Raw genomic sequence first — 22,257 nt, 5'->3', positions numbered from 1 at the left:
TACCAGATAACAAGAATAAAATGAAAGCCTTAATTTGGATTTCGTTTTTGCCTGAGGCTAAGAGGACTTACCAGGTGGAGGTGGTGCAGCTCTCATAGGATAAGTCTGACTTTGAGACTTGTTGGCATATGCTCTACTTTGGGTAAAATTCCGTCTGGTAGGACCTAAAAGAAACCAGCAACATTTCACAACCTTTCACAATTAAATTAATTAGCTAAGTCCTTCTGGCTGTCAGATCCCTATTCTGCGATCAGAAAAACTGCCACAGTATTGACCAGGTTGTTTTAAAGCTCAGGTGCAATACAAACAAGTTATGCTTGTTCTCCCTTTGTGATGCAGTTCAGCCACAGGATACAAAGTAAAGCTGTCTCAGAGCTACAGTAAATGAGATCCTAAAGGCCTAGCTTTATCAACTGCCTTGTAAACTGGGTATAGCTGGCACAGCAGTACTTTTGGCTATACTGTTTCTGATCAGAAGTTAGCATGAGAAGAATGTAGGACATAAAACCTGAGAGGCTGGTATATTTGCAGCACAGTCTTTAGAAGAGGTTACTTTTCCTCCTATCACCACTTGTCCTGTCTTGACCTTTCTTCATCATCTAGACTGTATGAACTGCAAGAGCTCAGAGCAGAGCGAAAGACTCCTCTCCAAAATGTGTGGCTAACTGTGCCGTTTATACTCTATCACATGACTGGCACAGGGCAGAGAGTTTCAGACATTGCAGAAACAGTTAGTATACAGTGAAAGGAACAAAATTCCAGCTTGGAATTCTGTTGTATCATTAAGAGATATAACTTGGATTGTCTTTGAAGTGTTAGAGAGAAATAATAAAGGATATGTCGAGGCTAAAAGCAAGAGGCAAGCAGGAAGAAAAAGGATCAACCATCTGAATTTCTAAACCATTGACTAATTTCCAAAGGAAGTTCATACTTACGGGAATTCTTTGGTAGCCCTGGTCCAATGCTGATCTGCAGCACTTTATTACTTGGCTTGAGAATGGCTTTATCTCCTTGGCCTTGCATAAATTGCACTTGTCGAGACCCACCACTGCTCCAGGGCCCCCAACTCTCCTTTTTCAGCTTCATTTCAAGTCTAATGTAAGCACATGGACCCATGAATACAAAACCAACACATTTCTATGTCAAATCAGGACAATATTACTTGACAAGATAATATAAAATATAAAAATCTTAATCTGAGACTGTATTCCCCGAGTGACTTAACAGACAAACCACCTAATGAAACCTCATTTTCACACCTTCTAAATGATCATCTTAAATGATGTTTTAACATTCCTAGTAGAACTACTCCAAGGAAATTTAAGATGTCCTGGAAAGGATGGGAGAGTACAGTAGCTTTGAAGAAAAATGTGCAGAGGTCTGAGTAAGAGATGTGTCTGCCATCAAATGTCACTGCCACTGCAGTAGACTCTAGCAGAGCAAGCTTGAGTGCTCTGTTTGTAAGCATTCTCCTGTACATACACAGTAGCTCTGTGCATGTATACATTGGCATACATACACCAGTACATGCTTTAGGAGTGGGCCTTGTGCCCATGCTGGGAGCAAACATTTTTGTATACATATACTTACTTCAATCTTTACAATTTGCGTGTTTTTACATGCACACACATTCCCAGCATTTTCACACTCCATCTGCTCTGAGCTGTACTCAGGTGTGAGCTAAGGAAATGATGCTTTAGTTTTGGCCAATACCCCTGAAGGATAATACATTACATCTTAAACGGACAAAAAATTTATTCCTGCTACTGGCTTTGGATTTCCAGCATACGGAAATATACAAGAATGTTGCACACCTCAGTTTTCCTCCTATGCTCTTTCCAAACTACAATAATAATAATCTCTTACCTTTTGTAATTATTCCACTTTTTCAAAGGAAATAAACATAGGAAACCAAGGCCTGCTGTTGCTAATCTGCTAGGTTGGTAGAAGTATTCACAAAAGCGTATGTTTGCTGGCTTAGTTTCCAGCATGTGTTTACAGCTAAAATGCATTATCAAATGGTCTGTAGCTTTCCAGGCTTGTTTTTAAAAAGTGTTCCCAAATTATTTACTGAATGAGGCGCCTTTGGAATTAGCCTTTCACCCTGCAAGTTCTCTGTCCACACAACAACCCAAAATTTCAGATTGTTACATTATGTCTCCAGAATTGTGTTTCAAACTCTTCATCATGGTGCTTCTAATCCTTGATCAAGGCTAAGGAGCTGCAAGAGGATGCCCCCTTCACATGACAGGAGGCAGAGCCATCACAGTGATGAAGAGCTTGCACTGTGGCTGCACATTAGTTGTGCAGAGTCTAGCTTGGCCCTTGCTGTGGGGCCAAGCTCTCCTAGCACACAACTACATGGTAGCATGAAGCTGCAGACCCTTGAGCCTGATGTTCAGTAGAAAGACAACTCCTCCATGCAGACAGTAGAAAGTGGCAGGTAAGCCATATACAATCGTAACCTGTTATTCTGATAAGCTACTCAGAAAGTCTTGTTTCCTTGCACATACAGCTTTTCACACTGTTTATTATTGTTGCTTATTATTTTAAAACACAGTGTCAGGAACGTACCAAGGAGCACTCACTCATTTGCCTTGTCTTGAATAAAGACTATTTTATTCTTAAAAGCCCATAGGAAAAAACAACTCACGTATTGCTAAATTTCAGAGGTAGCTTTCTTTGTGTTTTCTCTTCAAATCGTTTTGATAAGAGGCTTAAAAACTCCGTTTTGAAGACCGATTCCAGCAAACTATCATATTCCTGTTCATGTAGAATGAAAATGTCATCCTGCATTGTGCTGAAAAGAAACCACAGCATACACCATCCAGATTAAAAATCCATCAGCAAATTCAACCAGCATTACAATTTGTGCACTACTCAAGGTTAAGATTTAAAACATTAAGAAAGTCCAAGCAGCAGCAATTAGAGAGTCTTGCTTTCCAAGAGCAAGTTTGTTGGTTGTTTTTTTTTTTCAGGAGTTGATAATGGAATATCTGAAACAATCCTTTTTGAGAGACAAGAATACTACTTGGTCATTTTAGAGTGATTACTGTTAGGAAAAGAATATGTGCTATTAAACTTACAGAGTCCACTTCTTCAATAATGGCAAAACTTGTGATTACAGGTGAATTGGAAAGTTGAAAGTTATTAAACGAAGACTGAAACCCAAAAGCAAGCAAATGTGGAATTTCCACTGGCTTTAATTTGGACTGGTTTAACACAGTATAAAACTCACATGTGTTTGGTTCCATTGGCTCAAATCACACATCTTTGGTTCCACTGGCTCAACTCCTATTTATACCTGCTGAGGATGCTGCAAACCACTTCAAAGTAAATGATATCCACATCAGTAATCTGCAAGACTGATTCCTGCTTTTCCAGAGAGCCCCCCAAAAATAGTTCTGTCAGTCCTAGCCAGGATTACTCTCATTTTGGCATGCTGGTGTTTATATGTGTATTGTTCCTTTTAACAGCAGGCTGCCACTTCCCAGCTGTAATTACATTAGTGCCTGTCTGCTTCTGCATCTTCTCCACAAAGCTTTCCAAAGAAAACTGAAAATGGAGGCCATGGCTCCTCCCCTTACTTCCTGACTTAAATAGTATAAAAGCAGCCATACTCTGATTCAATTTGCTTATTCCACAGTAAACAAATTGTATTTTGAAGCTGCTGGTCAGCCCATCCCATCTGAGTTTACAGAACCAGGTCACTGAAGTGCAGTGCAATGCTTAGGATCAAACACAAGAAAATAGTGGGAATATAGTGACAGCCCCTATTACAAGAAAGATCTGGACTTGCTGGAACGTGTTCAGAGAAGGGCCACAAGGATTATCAGAGGGCTGAAGCACCTCTCCTATGAGGACAGACTGAAAGAGTCTGGTGTGTGCAGTCTGGAGAAGAGAAAGCTCTGAGGAGACCTATTGTGGCCTTCCAGTATCTGAAAGGGGCCTACCAGAAAGCTGGTGAGGGACTTTTTGGGATGTCAGGAAATGATAGGACTAGGGGGAATGGAAAAAAAAAAAAAAAAAAGAAATGGGTAGATTCAAATTGGATGTTAGGAAGAAATTTTTCCACCATAAGGGTGGTGAGACCCTGGAGTGGGTTGCCCAGGGAGGTGGTAGAAGCCCCATCCCTGGAGGTTTTTAAGGGCAGGATGGATGTGGCTCTGGGCAACCTGATCTCGTGTGAGGTGTACCTGCCCATGGCCACGGGGTTGGAAGTAGGTGATCCTTGAGGTCCCTTCCAACCCTAACAATGCTATGATTCTATGACAGAGGGAGGGGACTGTCCCTTGAGCAGCCACCCACAAGAAACTTCTATTTTGATGTGTGATTTCATAATCAGTTTAAATCAAGTTAACATTGTTGTGCTGTCAGAAGGGGCAGCCTTTCCTGTGTCTCCTTTCAGTTCAGTTCCTGTCCTTATGCTGGAATCCACCCTCTGACCTTCCCTGGTAGATGACTTTAATGCATCCCTTACTTTTAAATGCCTCACCCACATCCCCATGCAGCCATCTGAGTGATAGCTAGTGTGGGAAAGTGTGGCTAGTTGAAGAGACAGCACAGGACTTTAGACACCTGTGCAGACCTGAGAATTACTTAATCTTACCACACAAAACAATTATCACATCATCAACATGATATTTCACAAAGTGGAGAACAGCATTGAGGAAAGGAGCATTAAGCTTGGTGTTCTTGGCAGTTAAGTATTTCCTGGTAGAAAATGTGTGGCTTATTTTCATAGTTATTTAGTCCACTGCAGAGAGCCTGAAGCCAAGATTTTCTGCTCCTTTGTCAGTGGTATTGGTCAATCTTCTGCTGCTATTACCAATATCACAAGATACCATTTTATAATGACAATTTATTTCAATACATTGGATATCACCTATTAAGTGAAAAAGGCACTCTCATTTTGCATTTGTCTCTGGAAAAGTGGACCTTTCCGAAGCAAAAGTTCAACTTCAGCCTTATGGAAAATTATCAGCCATAAAACAATCAGCAGCAATATATGTAAGCATTTGGTAATCTTTTGAGAGGAGCTGATCTCCAGAGCAGAGATCCAAGGCTGAACTGCCTAGGACCGATCATAAATGGAGTAAAGGACCAGGAAGATTGGAGTTCAACAGAAAAACTGGCGATGAAGAAGAGTAGAGGAAGTAACCAACCACCAGAGGTCCTTAAAAGGCCACCTAAGGACTACAGTAGCCATGGGAGGGGCATTAACCTATGACAATGAGTTCTCAGAAAAATAATGAATATCTTAATTGTTTCTTAGAAATCTCATGACTAGCATGTTTGGGGGCTATAAAAACTTTGTTCATATGAGGTTCAGGTGATACAGACTCAGGAAGAGGTTCCTCTGGTATTTCAGTGCTGCAATAAAGAACACCTGCTTGACAAAAGCACATGGCCTGTCAAGTATCAATTCTTTGTTTCATTTCAAATCCTGCTGTATTTATAATTAATATTTGTTAAGAGCTTTCAACATTTTTTTCCTGTAAAAACAGCACACAGAACTCAGTGTGAACATCTACATTGCAGTGTTTCAGGCTGTGGACAACCAGACAGGTTGATCTGGAAGCCAAGTGAAGGACAAGCCAAAGTTATACGCTTGTTATTAAGAAATAGTTTCCTTCAATGGTTAGCATAGCAATACACAAAGAAGGTGATGATAGCTCAAGTAAATCTATATATTATTGCTTCAACATTTCAGAGTAACTCCAAAATTTAATTAATTATAGCACATAAGGAACTCTAAGAACATTCAGCTCAGAAAAAAGCAGCCTTATGTTTGAGAAAATTAGGTCTATTTGCCCTCATCAGTGTTTCCTGAACCTAATTATATATCAATCAACAGCCTTCCATTTTGGACATGCTCCTCCCAACCTATTTGCCTGTTTGCTGACTATAAATACGAAAGAGGGGAAAAGGGCTAGCTGTCTGACCCTCTCTTTTCACCTGGTTACTGGAGACCACAATTCCCTCTACAGACTACGAGTACTTTTTTATGCAGATTTAAAAAATAGCTTCATGGTGCTCTTGACTGTCAGGTATGAAAATACAATTCTAACCCACTTGAAGCATTAGATAAAGGATAAGTTGCATCACTGCCTAAAAATCTACCTACCACACGTGCTTTGTAATCTCCTTTCAAATTCTGAAATCTTTCCTTTAGTTTGGAAATGGGTGCATGAAACCACAAACGTACCTGGTTAGTATTCAAAATAGCTATGAGAATCCTATAAAAATATAGAGAAAGAATATGACCTCCTTTTCTATCATTAAGTAAATCTAAAGCCTCAGCATGGTTCTGAACAAGACATGTAAGAAAAGTCTAAGACCTACAGTAAATATTATCCAGTCAGCAGTCTTGTCCGCTTGTTTGGCAGTCTGACTGCATGATGAATCATAAAGCTCAGTTATTTATTGTTACTAAAAATGCAAAAATATTTTCAGGAGAGTATGGGTTGTCATTGTCAGTATCCTAAACCCAAGTTCAGGATGCCAAGCTGGGTATTTGCACTTTAAATTGCAAGTCCTTTAGTCATCTGAATTGTTAGGTAGTGTTAATAGCTGTTAATACATGTAAATAGTGCCAATTATCCTGCCTTTATTATGTATAAATGTATTGATATGAGCTTACATCAATACATTGTGCATGGGTTTCCTGAGAGGTATTTTTCAGATAGCAATACAAGATTTCAGTTATCCTCTCTCCCACTTCTATTTAAAATAAATTTCATTTTGTATTGATTTAGTTTAAATTTAGTATTACATGAAAAATAAGTTCAAGTAAGAATTGAAACTTTGAGGCTGCAATACAAAATAGAACTAAATCCATTCTGGATAAACTTGTGGAGAATGTTATTGTAATTATTTTCTTCCAGTACAAAGGTTTGAGATTCACTTCTAAACCAGTCAGAATTCAATTATCTTAGAGGTATGAAAAATTTAAACTATAGAGATGATAAACTGGAGTTCTGAAAGCACATGAGAGAATGCAAGTTAGAGCAAATACAATTTTTGCTTTGAGCCTGGTATCTGGAATCCTCTTTAGGGGGTTTTGGTGGTAGGGTTTTATTTGTGTGTGCTAACTCTTGTTTCAGATTTGAAAGAAGCAGTAACTTTTACAGCCCCTGCAGCCAGAGTGTTGTATGTCTACTAAGCCACTTCAGAGAGTTAAGAGATCCCTTGGATTAAGACCCATTTTGACTCAGGCCATACTAACATGGGGCCAAGAGGGCTTTTCCCTGTTATCATATGTTTTTTAGGATTTGGGTTTGGAGGAATAGCTGGACAGTTTGATGTCCTGTAGTTCTGAATCTATCCAATGTTTTTTACAATAAAATAAAATACATAAGCAAAGTTCAAAGCATTATTAGACATAACGTAACGTGTATTTCCTGTGAGCTAAGTACACTGTGTTTTGCTTCAGAAGGTTCTGTGGAACTGTTATTTACATGTGAGGAGTGTAACAGCTTTCACTAACTTGGCAGGCAGCCTTTCTTTTAGCTGACTCAATGTGACTGTGTCTGTGGAATGCTACCAGCCCTATTTAAGCATCTGTCTGCAATCTGTTCAAGGCTTGCACAGCTCAAAGTCCCAACTTGGAGTACTTACTAAAAAGGTTCCACTCTCATCTTTAACCTGGATCTACTACAGTTATTTAGTTGCAGCTTTTGTTATAAAGCTATATGATAAATAAGCCACATGTTTTGAAAAGGTACTGAGAGCAGACAATTCTGGCAGACAGTGTACACAAGGTGTACTTTCATAAGTAAGAATTATTTCTGTGATATGAAGCTTGAGCCAAAACTTACTGGAATATGTTTGTACATGGTGAATATAAGCTTCACAGAATACATTTTGGGGGACTCACCAGATAGGTGGGACCCAGTGTAAGCAAAACATTTCAAAAACTAGCCAGAAAATGTTTGTGTACTGCCTACAAACAAAAGCTGTTATTACTGTAACAGAACGGTATTTTCTAGGTACTGACCTTAGAGAAACAGAAAGAATTCTCTCCACTTCCATCCTTCGCTTTAAAACTTCCTTCACATGGCCCTTCTCTGGACCCTGCTTTATCTTCTCACGCCCAATCAGGTATACGCATTTTGGAGTGAGGACAAGATCTCGCTTCACGCTCTGAAACACAAAATTGTGGATATCAATGCACTTGTCTTGTGAGACATCAATGCACTTGTCTTGTGATGCTGTTCCAAACATATATAATATACTATGATTTGGGACAATACTGCTAGTCTTTGAAGTGAAAAAAAAAAAAAAAACCAAACCACAAACTGATGTGATAAATAACATGACTATGGAGTCAGATTGCACAGGACAGGAAAGCAATTTTGTTTCCCATTTCCTAATGTATTTTTCTGCCCAGCAAGTCCTCCTGTAAAGGCTTCATTATAGGACAAGAGGTTTGATAATGGCAGTGTTCCAATCACAAGGGTGTAACTCCTTCCCTATGTGTTTTAAGTCAAAGACACTTTAATTTCAAGCTGGTATGACACTAACATGATAGAGTTTCTGTTAATGGATGGTGGAGACATCTGTAACTGCCTAGCAGAACTAATCATTAGTGGATGTTGCTCTTAAACCTACCTTAAACCGCCTGTCATATTTAGTTACAGTGTCTGCAAAATCAATCTTCTCACGTTTGCCCACAAACTGACGTAGCTCTGGATGGTCCTCCATGCCTATGTAATCTCCCACGAAATTCCTGTTAATGCTGTTACGCCTTCTCTCTTTCTTGTTCAGCAACAGATCTGATGCTTAAATATAAAAAAAAAAAACATCAAATAAAAGTATTTACTCAATTTTCTAAATTATGATCTGAAAGAGCTGTTTCAAGCAGAACTTTTTGGGAATTACAGATAAAATTATTTGTAATATGGAAAAAAACAGCAAAGCACTGTTCCTAATCCTTTATATAAGGCTCCATTTGTTTATTACATCCATTCCTAATGCTAAGCAGATCTGATTAATCAGGAGCACTTTCAGAACTAGGGAATATCTCATTGGAAATTAAATATTAACTTAGAATCAAACAATTGTTAAGATTGGAAGGGACCACAAGGATTACCTAGTTCCAACCCCCCTGCCATGGGCAGGGACACCTCACACTAGATCAGGTTGCCCAGAACCACATCCATCCTGTCCTTAAAAACCTCCAGGGATGGGGCTTCTACCACCTCCCTGGGCAACCTGTTCCAGCATCTCACCACCCTCATGGTGTAAAACTTCTTCCTAACATCCAATCTGAATCTACCCACTTCTAGTTTTCCTCCATTCCCCCTAGTCCTGTCACTAGCTGACATCCTAAAAAGTCCCTCTCCAGCTTTCTGGTAGGCCCCCTTCAGATAATGGAAGGCCACAATAATGTCACCTCAGAGCCTTCTCTTCTCCAGACTGAAGAGCCCCAACTCTTTCAGTCTATCCTCACAGGAGAGGTGCTCCAGCCCTCTGATTGTCCTCGTGGCCCTTTTCTGGACACCTTCCCACACACCCATATCCTTCTTGTAATAGGGACTCCAGAACTGGATGCAGTACTCCAGGTGGGGTCTCATCAGAGTGGAGTAGAGGGGGAGGATCACCTCCCTCGACCTGCTGGCCATAATTCTCCTGATGCAGCCCAGGATCTGGTTGGCTTTCTGGGCTGCAAGTGCACACTGGTGGCTCATGTTGAGCTTCTTGTCTACCACCAACCCCAAGTCCCTCTCCTCAGGGCTGCTCTCAAGCCAGTCACTGCCCAGCCTATATCGGTGCTTGGGATTGCCCCAACCCAGATGCAGGACCCTGCACTTTGTCTTGTTGAACCTCATGAGGTTGGCTTGTGCCCACCTCTCCAGCCTGTCAAGGTCCCTCTGGATGGCATCCCTTCCCTCCAGCCTGTCTGCTGCACCACACAGCTTGGTGTCATCAGCAAACTTGCTGAGGGTGGACTCAATGCCACTGTCCACATTGCCAACAATGTTGAACAAAACTGGTCCCAGCACTGATCCCTGAGGGACTCCATTTGTCACAGGCCTCCACTGGCACGTGGACCCATTGACAGCCATTCTTTGGGTGGGGCCATCAAACCAGTTCTTTATCCCCTGAATGGTCCAGCAAACCCAGACTGCACCAGCTTGGAGACCAGGATGTGGTGTGGGACAGTGTCCAAGGCTTTGCTCAGGTCCAGGTAAATGGCATGAGTTGCTCAGCCTTCATCTATTAATGTTGTGACCTTGTCATAGAAGGCCACCAGGTTTGTCAGGCAGGATTTGCCCTTGGTGAAGCTGTGATTGTACCCACTCAGCTCTTCACTATTCTGTCTCAGCAGTGCCTCCAGGAGAATCTGCTCCCTGCTCTTACCGGGCACAGAGGTGAGAGTGGCGGGCCTATAATTCCCTGGGTCAGCTTTCTGTCTCTTTTTGAAAATGGGAGTTATGTTTCCCTTTTTCCAGGTCAGTGGGGACTTCACCAGACTGCCATGACTTTTGGAATATAAGAGAAAGTGGTTTAGCAACCTCATTCGCCAGTTCCCTCAGCACCTGTGGGTCTATCTCATTGGGTCCCATAGACTACAACACTTCTAAGTTCTTCAGATGATCACAAACCTGATCTTCACTCAATGGGCAGTTCCTTCTTCCAATCCCTGCCATTATCTCCCGTTATCCCAGGAGTGCAGTTGGAGCCTTTGCCAGTAAAGACTGAGGCAAAGAAGTCATTGAGAACCCCAGTCTTCTCCATGTCACTTTCATCTCCCCTGTTTCCTTTCTGAGGGAACCCACACCTTCCCTAGTCTTCTTTTTACCATTAATATACCTATAGAAATTTTTACTGTTCCCCTTGATCTCCCTGGCTAGATTTAATTCTAACTGAGCTTTAGCTTTTCTAACCAGGTTTCTTACTGCTTGGGCAGCTTCCTTATATACCCCCCATTCTGGCTGTCCTTTCTTCCAGTCCTTGTAGAGTTTTTTTCTGTGTGACAGCATGTCCAGGAGCTCAGCCAGGCAGGTCTTCTAGCACTCCTTCCTGCTTTCCTCTTTGTGGGGATATTTTGCTCCTGGGCATGGAGAAGCTGATCCTTGAATACTGACCAGCTGTCCTGGGGACCTCTTCCCTCTAGGGCTTTGTCCCACAGTACTTTGGCCAGCAGATCCCTGAAGTGATCAAAGTCTTCATGCCTAAAATCCAGGATTGTAATCCTGGGATGTACCCTCCTAGTTGCCCTGAGGATCTTAAATTCTATTGCATCATGGTCACTGCATCGAAGGTTATCCCTGAGAATCCAGAATATTGTTCATTGACATTACCCAGGTCCCACATGCAACTAAACAACACAGTCCCTGGATTGATTTGTATGAACTACAGACAATGTAGGTTCTGTGTAACTGCAGGAAACACTTCCTTTTTCATTTCCCCCGAAACACCTCTGATCCCTGTCCTATCCAGTCTGGCTTGGCTTTGAGAGCAAACTGTGGGTAGCCCAGGAAATGCAGGCACACAAAGTAGCCAACCTCATGAGTGGTACCTTAAAGTTGCAACAATTTTCAGTCACTGCTAGATAGTCATCTGTAATGCAGTGGTTTGCTCTATATTTTCTTTATCTCTTGTAGAACTCTTTCTGTTGCTGAAACCATGTGTGAAATACCAGTCATCAGAAATTACAACCTACCTTCTTCTCTCATCTGTACATATTTTCTCCTGGCCACATACTTCCTCCAGGCCTTCTGGATGGCCCTGGCATATCCATCATACTTCCGTTCTCTCATCTCTTCTAATAAAAATAGCTGTACAAAGAGACAAATGAGTGGGTCAAACATTTTACATTGAAAGTTGAAGAAAAAGCTATGGTTTACTTTCCAGTACATTTTACTCTAGATCCAAGTTCGTGCCTCCACAAGTATGGGACCTGACATCTGAATGTTAAGGTTAACATTTTCTGGTGGAAGTCTCTGACACTTGAGTGTTATGGCTCTTATCAATTTACCCATTAATCTTGATATCCAGTGAATACTCTAGGAATATGGATTCTCTCTGAAATACCCTGCCAGTGCAACTCAGGGTTCTCCACTGAGTGTCCATCCGGCCTCCATATTCACATTCTCCAAAATCTCTATTGCTATTGTCAGAATGCTACCAAGCCTATCGGGATCTGTGCAATGTGTAATATGCAACTTTGAGTTTCATACACTTGTGCCCCTTGGCTCAATTCTCTCCCAGCAGTAAAGTTTGTCATCTGGCTGCAGGATTTACAGCTATGATCTCATACTTCAGTATGACATAGTAACATTTTGGGGTTTAAAATGCTGTCAGAATTCAAGAGAAAATCCTGATTTATCAAAATGGAAATGAGAATTTTTTTGAGAATTTCCCAGGCCCCACTAAAATCTCTACATTTAATGCATCAGAACAACTTCACAATTATTGAAGGATGCAGCGCAAGTATTTGGATAACAATTACAGTACTAAACCAGCCCATTGACATGACTATTACTTCTTACTTCCCTCTTGTGTGTTAAATATTTGTAAGGACTTTTCTAGCTTTCAAAAGAGATAATGCTAGTAAAAGCAGGTATATCAGGAAGCCAACCTGGGCTTTAGGATCCTATCTTAATTTGCTGCCCTAAACCATGCAAATCTGGAAAAACAATGTCATTCCATTGATCTTTAAAAAGGAAACTTGATCCAGTGCAAGCCATTTCTGCTCACTTGCCCTTGCACAGAGTTATTTATTCAGGTGTTTGATGGAAACGTAAACAATGAAGCCTCTTTTCTGCCACCCATAAACCCTTATTTCATGGTTGGCAACTCTCCATCTACAGCAAAATTACTAAAAAAAAAAGTAATCTTCACAACACACAAGCACTAGGTGGGGTTTCAGCACGTGAGCGCTCCTGATGCAAAAAAATCCTCAACCAAGCCATAACCAAACCCTTTTGCAATTGAGGTTAGATATTAATGTAGATATTAATATTAATGTTGTCTTTCATGAACACTCACCACTAATTTCTCTAACAATAATGCTAAGTGCAAAATCTCAATGAAAAATAATCTAGCACCTGCAACTGAGGAAGTTCAGTGAAGACAGTGAGTTAAAGTATGGCTCATAAGGTATAAAATAAAAACACTGCACACATGTTCTTTTCCTAAAATACATATTTTAAAGCCTCCCCTCATACTCCTCTGATCAACCACAACAGATGCTCTTTGGTAAAAAGAAATATTTTCATTGACCATCTGAAATATGTTTCTCTGAAGTAATATAACCTTAGCTAGTACTTAGTCATGTGAGAGATGATTGTCTTGGACACTAAGAGATACGAATCAGCAACTCAGGGATCAGCGCTGGGACTAGTCTTGTTCAACGTCTTTGTTGGTGACATGGACAGTGGCATTGAGTGCACCCTCAGCAAGTTTGCTGATGACACCAAGCTGTGTGGTGCAGCAGACATGCTGGAGGGAAGGGATGCCATCCAGAGGGACCTTGACAGACTGGAGAGGTGGGCACAAGCTAACCTGCTGAGGTTCCACAAGACCAAGTGCAGGGTCCTGCATCTGGGTTGGGGCAATCCCAAGCACAAATACAGGCTGGGCAGTGACTGGCTTGAGAGCAGCCCTGAGAAGAGGGGGCTCAACATGAGCCACCAGTGTGCACTTGCAGCCCAGAAAGCCAACCAAATCCTCGGCTGCATCAGGAGAAGTGTGGCCAGCAGGTCAAGGGAGGTGATTCTCCCCCTCTACTCTGCTCTGGTGAGACCCCACCTGGAGTACTGTGTCCAGTTCTGGAGCCTCTATTACAAGAAGGATCTGGAGGTGCTGGAAAGTGTCCAGAGAAGGGCCACGAGGATGATCAGAGGGCTGGAGCACCTCTCCTACGAGGACAGACTGAAGGAGTTGGGGCTATTCAGTCTAGAGAAGAGAAGGCTCTGAGGTGACCTTATTGTGACCTTCCAGTATCTGAAGGGGGCCTACAAGAAAGCTGGGGAGGGACTTTTTAGGGTTTCAGCTAGTGACAGGACTAAGGGGAATGGAACAAAGCTGGAAGTGGGGAGATTCAGACTGGACATGAGGAAGAAGTTCTTCACCATGAGAGTGGTGAGACCCTGGAATGGGTTGTCCAGGGAGGTGGTTGGGGTCCTCTCCCTGGAGGTGTTTAAGGCCAGGCTGGATGAGGCTCTGGCCAGCCTGATCTAGTGTGAGGTGTCCCTGCCCATGGCAGAGGGGTTGGAACTAGACGATCCTTGTGGTCCCTTCCAACCCTGACTGCTTCTATGATTCTAACTTCCCTGGAAGTTGACATAAAAACACTTTTTGCCAACAGATTTTGTGTGTTAGCAAGCATGGGATAAAAACAGCATTATGATGTCTCCCTATGTGCCTCTTTGAATGGGCTTTCGAGTTGCAGTCACTCTGGAACACTGATTTAGTCAGTGATGTGTAACATATCCATACTGCCACTGGGAGTTATTCTTTTTTTCATCAGTAGTTCTTGTACTGAGAAGAGACCCGTTTTCTTGGGATAATGGTCAGATATGTTCTAATGCCATGATATTCCTTCCTGTGACATTCTCTGATCAAATGTCACCCAGTGCGACCTGACACACAAGCATCTTCATATTCAATCTCCTCTTTTTGATGCACTTAATGCTCCTTATATTAGTGTCAAAATCACGCAGGGGCCTTACGTATAGTACCCATTATAAAACTGCCTGAATCCCTGTACACTCCAGGCACCTGTGACAGACCTACCCAGCTTCACTTGTATATTCTTATGTTTCTTCCACTTCAGCAGCTATAATGCTCTGAGTGTGCAGGCCTTTTATTTCAGCAAAATAATTTCATATTTAAAAACTCATGTTCTGCCACACTTACAGACTCTGGAGCTTTGATGAAGACTTTGGATTTTCCAAGCTGGTATTGGTCAGGATCCATGTTGACTGACTGAAGCAGATGGAGAACTCCTTGTTTCTCCTCCCCTTTCCAGGAAGGCCAGGTTGCTTTGGTCAGAATAGCGTACCTTAACCACCAAGGAGAAGAGATTAAAACCTGGGATGAAATAGCATCCGACTCTTGGTGTTACCCTGGGGGAAGCACTAAATTTTGGCAGGATTTAGAGGAACCTGAAGTGTGAGAAAATGCACAGTATTTAGATGTTACTTGTTTTACAAGACCAAACTACTACAATGAGGGCAACAGTGTCCAGGAGTTTACTGTTTCCAGATGCTAAGTTACTTGGCAACTGCAGTAGTTAATTATAGAAAGCTTTACTATCATCTCCTGAAGACTACAGCAAGGATTATTTACTAGTAATGACTTTTGGTCCAGATTTAAGTACCTGCACCCTTGGTATCCTAGATTCACTCTGAACCACGTGTCCTATTTCCATTTAAGCCTTCTCTGCCTGTCTTATTCTAACAAAGGCTGCCTCTGTTTCTAAGCAAGTGACCAACTCATGCTCCTAAACCACCTGTTCAACAGCTGGTCTGCATTTAGCAAGGAGCCATTCTTGTCTTTGTCCCAGAGTGCCTCTGGTACAAGAGCAAAGATATAATGGTGCTGGTGCTACCTAGAGAGAACACTGGGATCTGACTACACAGGGCTAAGGAAGGAGACAGGTAAATACTAAAATAATACATCTTTGAAACAAAGAGGTAAGTAGTCTCCTGTCACATGTTATTCTCTTTAATCCTTGAGCCTGGAATGGATGCCAGGTTGCAACGCTTTTTAAACTGACCACTTTTTCTGGCCTAACTTTGGCTTTTGGAACTGCCCGGCTGGAGAGACAAAGCTGCCTTGTTCCACTGCCCACCAAGAAGCACTGCCTTAGCATCTCTATGGTAAGTGACTTCTTGAGCAGCAGCTGTTTAGACTCCTTTGAAAATGGGACCAGAGAACAGATAAATATGTTGTAACAAATTTCTCCCTGAATTCTTTTACATCCATTACTCTTTATAACTTTTTTTTAAAATGTCATGCTTATTAGTAAAACCATTCAACCAATGACAAAAGTATGGAGTTCAGTTTGCTGCAATTCCCCAGTCCTTGTTTCTTAAGAATATTTAAGCAGTTCCTAATAAAATGTTCTCAAAAATGACACAAGGAATTGTTAGGAAAAATTCATTAAGGGAACATTCATTACTCATTCTTGTCATACCTAAAATGTAATCCAGCCAGGAAGCAGAAACAGTGTCATGCAACTTAAATAACAATACCGCAAAAAGAAAAATAGCAAACAATTAAAAAGGAACACATCCCAAACCCCAAAAACCTCTGAGTAGCAAGGGTATGAAAAGAGAAAGCTAAGTGATGAATAATTCAGTAGGATTCCAAAGGGTCTGCTGCTGCTGTGTTCAAATGTATTATTAGTTAACCAATGCTCCTGCAACAAAGTAGCTCTTATCTTAAATACAGAAGTATATTAAACACAATCTGTCTACAGACAATATGTACATTTATGTATTTAATTTACTGGTATATTATGGGATAAATAGATGAACTTGCAACTCTTTGCTAGGTTTCTAGTAACTTCCACTTTATTTAATCAGCAGCCTATTTTCAGATTCATATAGTTGTATAGGTGGGTCTAAACAAGTCTGAATTTAAAGGAGCTGATGCTAATGAAGGCATTTGAAACTGCTACCTTCCACACAAGAGAGCCTGGCACTGTATTTCAGCATGTGATAAATTTTCCTACGTCTGAGCTATAAAGGAGGGCACAGGGGAAGATTTTTTTAAGAGCTTTTAATATAAGTAAAGCTCTCAGGTACAAAATAAGAATAGATTTCAAATTCTCCTTTTGCATAAATTCAAATTAACTTCATAAATTTTACTCATGTGATGCATCTATAGGGCAGAAGAAATAGGTTATTCTATACCACACCCCAATGAATAATGTCACAATTTTCTAATACGAAAATGCTAGTGCTGTTCACTGCTGTTTATAAATAGCACTTTCCTCTAAGGTACTCGTGCATGCTTCCCATACACTGGCCATTTCACTATTCATGTATTCTAGGTTTTTCATGTGTTTGCAATTTAATCTTACAGAGGATTTCAGCACAGGTACTAAACACGTTTTAAATTGCTCCTGAAACAATTTCAAATCATGACTGACACCAATATACTACAAATTCACAGTAAGCAGTTAGGTCCTGTGTCTAAATACGGGAGCATGGAGTTCAGCTTTCAGGTTGGTTATGCTCTGAAACACGTAGGCCTTCTCACTGACTGTGCCTTTTTGCATGCAAACGTAAATTTTGTACATAAAAGTCTATTCAGCCCAGAAAACTCCACTTACATGGAGCTGCCAAGGAATGCCCAATGAAAACAAATGTACAAGCATGCATTTCCTGTCCATCCCATGTCTTAGCCCACTTCTACTCACACTGACTCAGGGTGTCAGAATAGAGCTTGTTCTGGATGCTAGGGAACTGTGAATGGAAAGGTTCAAGGAAGAGTTTTACTTGTAACAAAATCTCAAATTTAACATGACTAATTTGAAACAAATGGATGAATTCCATAAACAATGGGTTTGGTGGCATGTGGATCTCTACACAAAATGAACTATAGAAATCTGCCCACCTTACAGAGGTACCACATAGCTTTCCTTTGTGCAGTCTTCTCAGGCAGTTTTTGCTAGACCTGCACAAACACCCACAGCTCAGCAACTGCGGAGGATGGATTTAATACACATTATTAAGCTGTTATTCTGCCTCAGCAACAGACTGTGTTAAGTAATAGAACCTGAAAAACGTATTCATCTGGGCTTAAATCCCTTTTTCTTTATGATCTTCAAATCGTTCCATAATGAAAACTGAGCTCATACTTTAAAATATTTTAGGCTTGTCTGTTACCAGATGACTAGAATGTTCTCTGCATCATCAGTGGCTTTGTTTTGTGCACTGATTAGTTGTACTCTGTTCCTTGCAACAACCGATTATTTTTTTCTGTTTCATTTTCTCAAATGTAACACAGATTTCCCATGGAGGCAGATTTGTCATGTGCTCAATCTGAGCACTTATTAGCTGTATGTCTCAATTTTCTAAAAAAAAAAAAAAAAACAAAAAAAACACCCCAAAAACAAAAACAGAAGATGAATGCTGCATAAATCTTGAAATTGCTCTTAAGTAAGAGTATTCCATTAGCTAGTTAATCATCTTAACAGCTGGTCCTAAGACACTGAAAAAGGTTCGTCTTAGCACTGACTTGCTTCCACTGAGTGAGCAGCTGCAAGTGGTTTGAGCTGTAACCATTTCCCAGCTGTTTGAACACCAGTGGAAGGATACAAAGAGCAATTTAAGATAAAGCCACATTTTACACTGAAATGGTTGAATGGCAGGCATGTATGAAGGAAAGGAAGAGTTGGAAGAGCTACAGCAGTAACATTTTAAACAAAGACTAGCAGCTAGAGGCTTGGGATTCTAGGCTCTGTAGCTCATAACTCAAAGTTCCCTTTGAGGAGCCCTCTGAACAGTACTACAAAAAGAACCGAGGTCTCAGGTTAAGTTTCATGAACAATTAAAAGACTTTAAAAAGACAAAGCCAGATTTAAGACATTTTCCAATCTGAGAAAGGTAAATGGGGAAAAAGGGTAAGTGGAAAAGGAAAAGCTTTTGAAACTTGGAACTTCTTGTTTTTCTCCTCATCACAGAAACAACTCTGTAATAAATACTTCAAAATTAGCATAACACCTACCTCTGCAAAAACTTCTTGAAAACCCGCCTGTAGGCATACCCAGCTCTTCTCACTCGAATGTTTTCTTTCAGACCCAAGTATTCCACTTGATGCTTTACCCTGTGAGCAAAAACAATGCAAGATTTACAATCCATTTTATTTTAGCGTATTTGTGGATTATATTCTTAGAAGTCCATATTGTGTTTAAAGACTATTGACTTTTAAAATTCATGCACAGGTATATGAATCTATTCTCGCACACTACCATGCATGGTAGAAAAATATTCAAGGCAGGTTGCCTACATTACTGAAATACATTTAGCAAGTTTACCTTAGCATTTTTTCCTGGTTTAACTTCTCATATTCTCAGAAATTCATGCATAAATTAGTTAACTAATATTATTATCCATAAAAGGATAAGTAACTCTTCCCTGTACAATTACACAACTGGCAGCCAAGGGAGTGGAAGATTGGTTTGTGTTTTTTTATTGTAGGTTTCACCTGTGTTTTCATATAGATCAAGTATCAGCAGTAGCATACAGTAGCTCTCTTTTCATTGTTCTGGAGAAAGGGCCGAATCTGATAGCTGGCAAAAGTCCCAGACGCCAAAACTTTCATTGCACAAGAATCAGAAAGAAGAAAGCTAAGCATATATATTCATGAAAAGCTAACATTCCTCCTAATTTTGCTATGCTGCAGAGAAATGATTTGAAGATAGGCACAAGACTGGCCAAAGCATGCTGGTAAGCTTGTTAATGGCATACTTTAAATACAAAGACTGAGCTACTGCCAGTCCACAAAGTGTTAATGGCTGTGGCGGGACTCTGCTGCACACATTAACTGAAACACCATTATCCCAACATCATTACAGTTTCTTCATTCAAAACATGTTCACTTCGGTTCTAAACAGGGGACAAGTATCCCCATGAATCTCAAAGTAGAAAAAAAAAAAACAAAAGAAAAAAGCTATCTTTTGTCACCTTTTATTCTTTCTGGAGCTGTAGTACACTGTTTTATGCTCCTTGCACATCCTGTGGTCTACTATTTAATTGAAGAATTTTAGTTAGCCTCCTTCACAATGTATGATTCTTGCTGTTTTCCTTTCCATTTCCTTCATTTCTCCATCTAAGTTATGTAGCTAGAAGCAGCAATGTCAGCTTTTAACTCTGCAAAGTGCTGTTCAGGTGCTTCTCTTACTGGTCTTTTATAGGGCAAATTCTAGAAGCTTCAGCTTTTGCTCAGAAATACAAGAGCTGTTACTATTTTAGTTCTGTATGTTTAACAAACAGTATATAAAAGAGCATTTTTAGACTTTTTTTTTTTAAAGCCTGTAATGTGGTATAAGGTGACATTTAATTTTGTTTTGCTCAACACTTCTCTAATTTTACCAAAGATTTTTCAAATCCTGAAAAAAATCTTGTTTCGTTCAATGTTCTTTCTGTAGCTATTTTGAAATACTAAATTTCAATTTGAACTGTATTGCCCATTGATTTTTTTCCTCTTTTTTTTTAACCAAGACATTCTTTTCACATGACTCATAGTATAAAGTGAAAAAACTTTTAAAATCCCATGCTACAAATGGCAAAAGTCCTTCAGTTATTTCTCCTTTTTAAAGAGCGCTTATGAAGCTACCACTCTTAACTAATAAAGAATACTGCACATTTTAATATTGTGGTGTTCATGGAATAAACCCCCTCCAAGAATTCTGGTACAAAAGTTGGTGGACAAAAATACATTTTCCTGTTTATAGCTTTCCCTCCTGCTCACATCTGGAATAATGCACTGGAGCAACAGGATTACTCCCACTTTCTTACTGTCCTGCCAGTATTAGTGTCCAGCAACAGAGAATTTGAGACATTTTTCTGGTTTTCCTTTTCTTTCTGAGAAAAGGCACACTCCAAGCATCAGCCTCAAGCAGGTCAGGGTCTGGCAATTCAGCTAATGCAGCAATTTTGACTACAAGTCCAAGCGGCTATGCCAGGACCTGAACAAAAAGCATATTGGAAGAACACCCTCATTTTTTGAATAGCTAAGATATTATACAATGTTTAGATATCACACAAGGTCTATGTTTCAATGCTAAATATTCTGGAATTATTCAGCAGTAGTACAAAGCTGGAGTGACATGGCTTCTGTGAGCATGAACTCTGACAGTCTTTGTGATTGTTTTTCCTTTTTCAGTAACATTTTCACCATCTAGTAATACGCTATTAATAAGATTAGATATACTGCTCCCATCACATTGACTAAGGAAGCATGAATATGATAAAACACTGTGATCACAGAAGAAAAACAAAAAACCCCCTCTAAGCCAACATTCAGCAAAGTATGACAGAAACTCAGTTATGCTTTGTATTTCCTTCAACACAGCTTCCTTACAGTCAAATCATAAAACTACAAAGTTAAGCTTGAGTTGTCATATGCATATAAATTTCTTTTCCCCAGACATGTCACTAACTGCATATGTATCCCCTATGTGAGGTCCTATCATAATATCTAGGGAATCACAGTTTGAAATGCGAGAGAATGTTAGAATTTTTAAACAGGAAAAAATATTGCCATTATAAGAACTACTTCCATTTGTGTTCAAGTCTGATAGTACACAATCCTTTATATTTCACTTGTTATCAGTAGCTGCTGCATTTGCCAAATATCATCCTCATTATGGGAAAACAAGAAGAAATCTTGTCCATTTTTGCTCCAAAAGGGGTTTCCTGAAAGCTAGCCTCTTCTCTGGACTAGATTTTGTTTGTTTCATTAGTTTCCTAGCAACACCTTCCACAATAATAGGCCTGTTTTCCAGTATGTAAATGATTGCTTTTAAAAGCCCTTCAACTAACTTTTAATAGTTAAAAAGTTTCAGACACTTTTTACAGGATCACTTACTTTCCTCCTTTGGTCCCCAGTTTCAGTGGAAAATTAAGTGCTGCACAGAAGGGTTTTCAGGAATGGAAAAGCTAGAGAAAGGGGGTCTACATTTACAGCCAAGACCTGAATGACATCTTAAAGTGGAGTGCCAGTTGTGGCTTCTGTATGTGCTCTACATCTGCATGTAATCATGCTAGTCTCTCTGCCAAATGGCAGGAAGTGAATTCTGGAGTGCGGTTGATATGCTCTAGAATGCTTTTTAACAGACTTTGCAAGTGTTTTTATTGTGATAAAAATAACCAGCGCTTTTACCAATAACAAAACTATTTGGTATATAATAGTAAATGTTACCATATAGTAGGACCTCACATGGTATACATATTGTACCAATCATCTACCTCAGTCAAAAAAGGCTATCTTTTTTCAGACAAGAAGAAGATGCTATAAACTATCATGTAGTTAAAGATGCCTTAAAATAGATGGAAGAAACTAAACTGATGATTTAGACTTCCATTTAATGTCCATGTAACTACCCAATATGACATTCTAGTGATTCTCTTTAAAGAGCTGGTTAATGAAACTTAGAAATCAAGAAGTAAGAAAGAAAACCTTACATATTCTTGGCTATAGAGACTTTTTGTTAAGTTTGATACATAGAAGCAGATACAGACAATTCTGTGGGTTTTTCAGCTACTTAAGCAGTTTTCAAAGCATAAA

General features: G+C 40.1%; 1 protein-coding gene across 1 annotated transcript in view; it reads right to left on the bottom strand.

The window, feature by feature from the left end:
- The window catches only part of MYO1E (myosin IE), a 58,349-nt gene that overhangs the window by 7,132 nt on the left and 28,960 nt on the right, over positions 1-22,257 (bottom strand). The window contains exons 18-25 of the mRNA XM_054388153.1: positions 18,694-18,792; positions 14,872-15,016; positions 11,672-11,786; positions 8,614-8,783; positions 8,000-8,145; positions 2,654-2,800; positions 936-1,093; positions 72-164 (exon numbers count right to left, since the gene is read on the bottom strand). Coding sequence (XP_054244128.1) covers positions 72-164; positions 936-1,093; positions 2,654-2,800; positions 8,000-8,145; positions 8,614-8,783; positions 11,672-11,786; positions 14,872-15,016; positions 18,694-18,792 — 1,073 coding nt within the window. The remainder of the gene's footprint in view (positions 1-71; positions 165-935; positions 1,094-2,653; positions 2,801-7,999; positions 8,146-8,613; positions 8,784-11,671; positions 11,787-14,871; positions 15,017-18,693; positions 18,793-22,257) is intronic.

The sequence above is a fragment of the Indicator indicator genome, chromosome 16 (genome assembly GCF_027791375.1).
Source record: "Indicator indicator isolate 239-I01 chromosome 16, UM_Iind_1.1, whole genome shotgun sequence".
NCBI lineage: Eukaryota > Metazoa > Chordata > Aves > Piciformes > Indicatoridae > Indicator > Indicator indicator.
The sequence above is the reverse complement of the archived record's forward strand: the minus strand, read 5'-3'. Positions and strand labels throughout refer to the sequence as shown.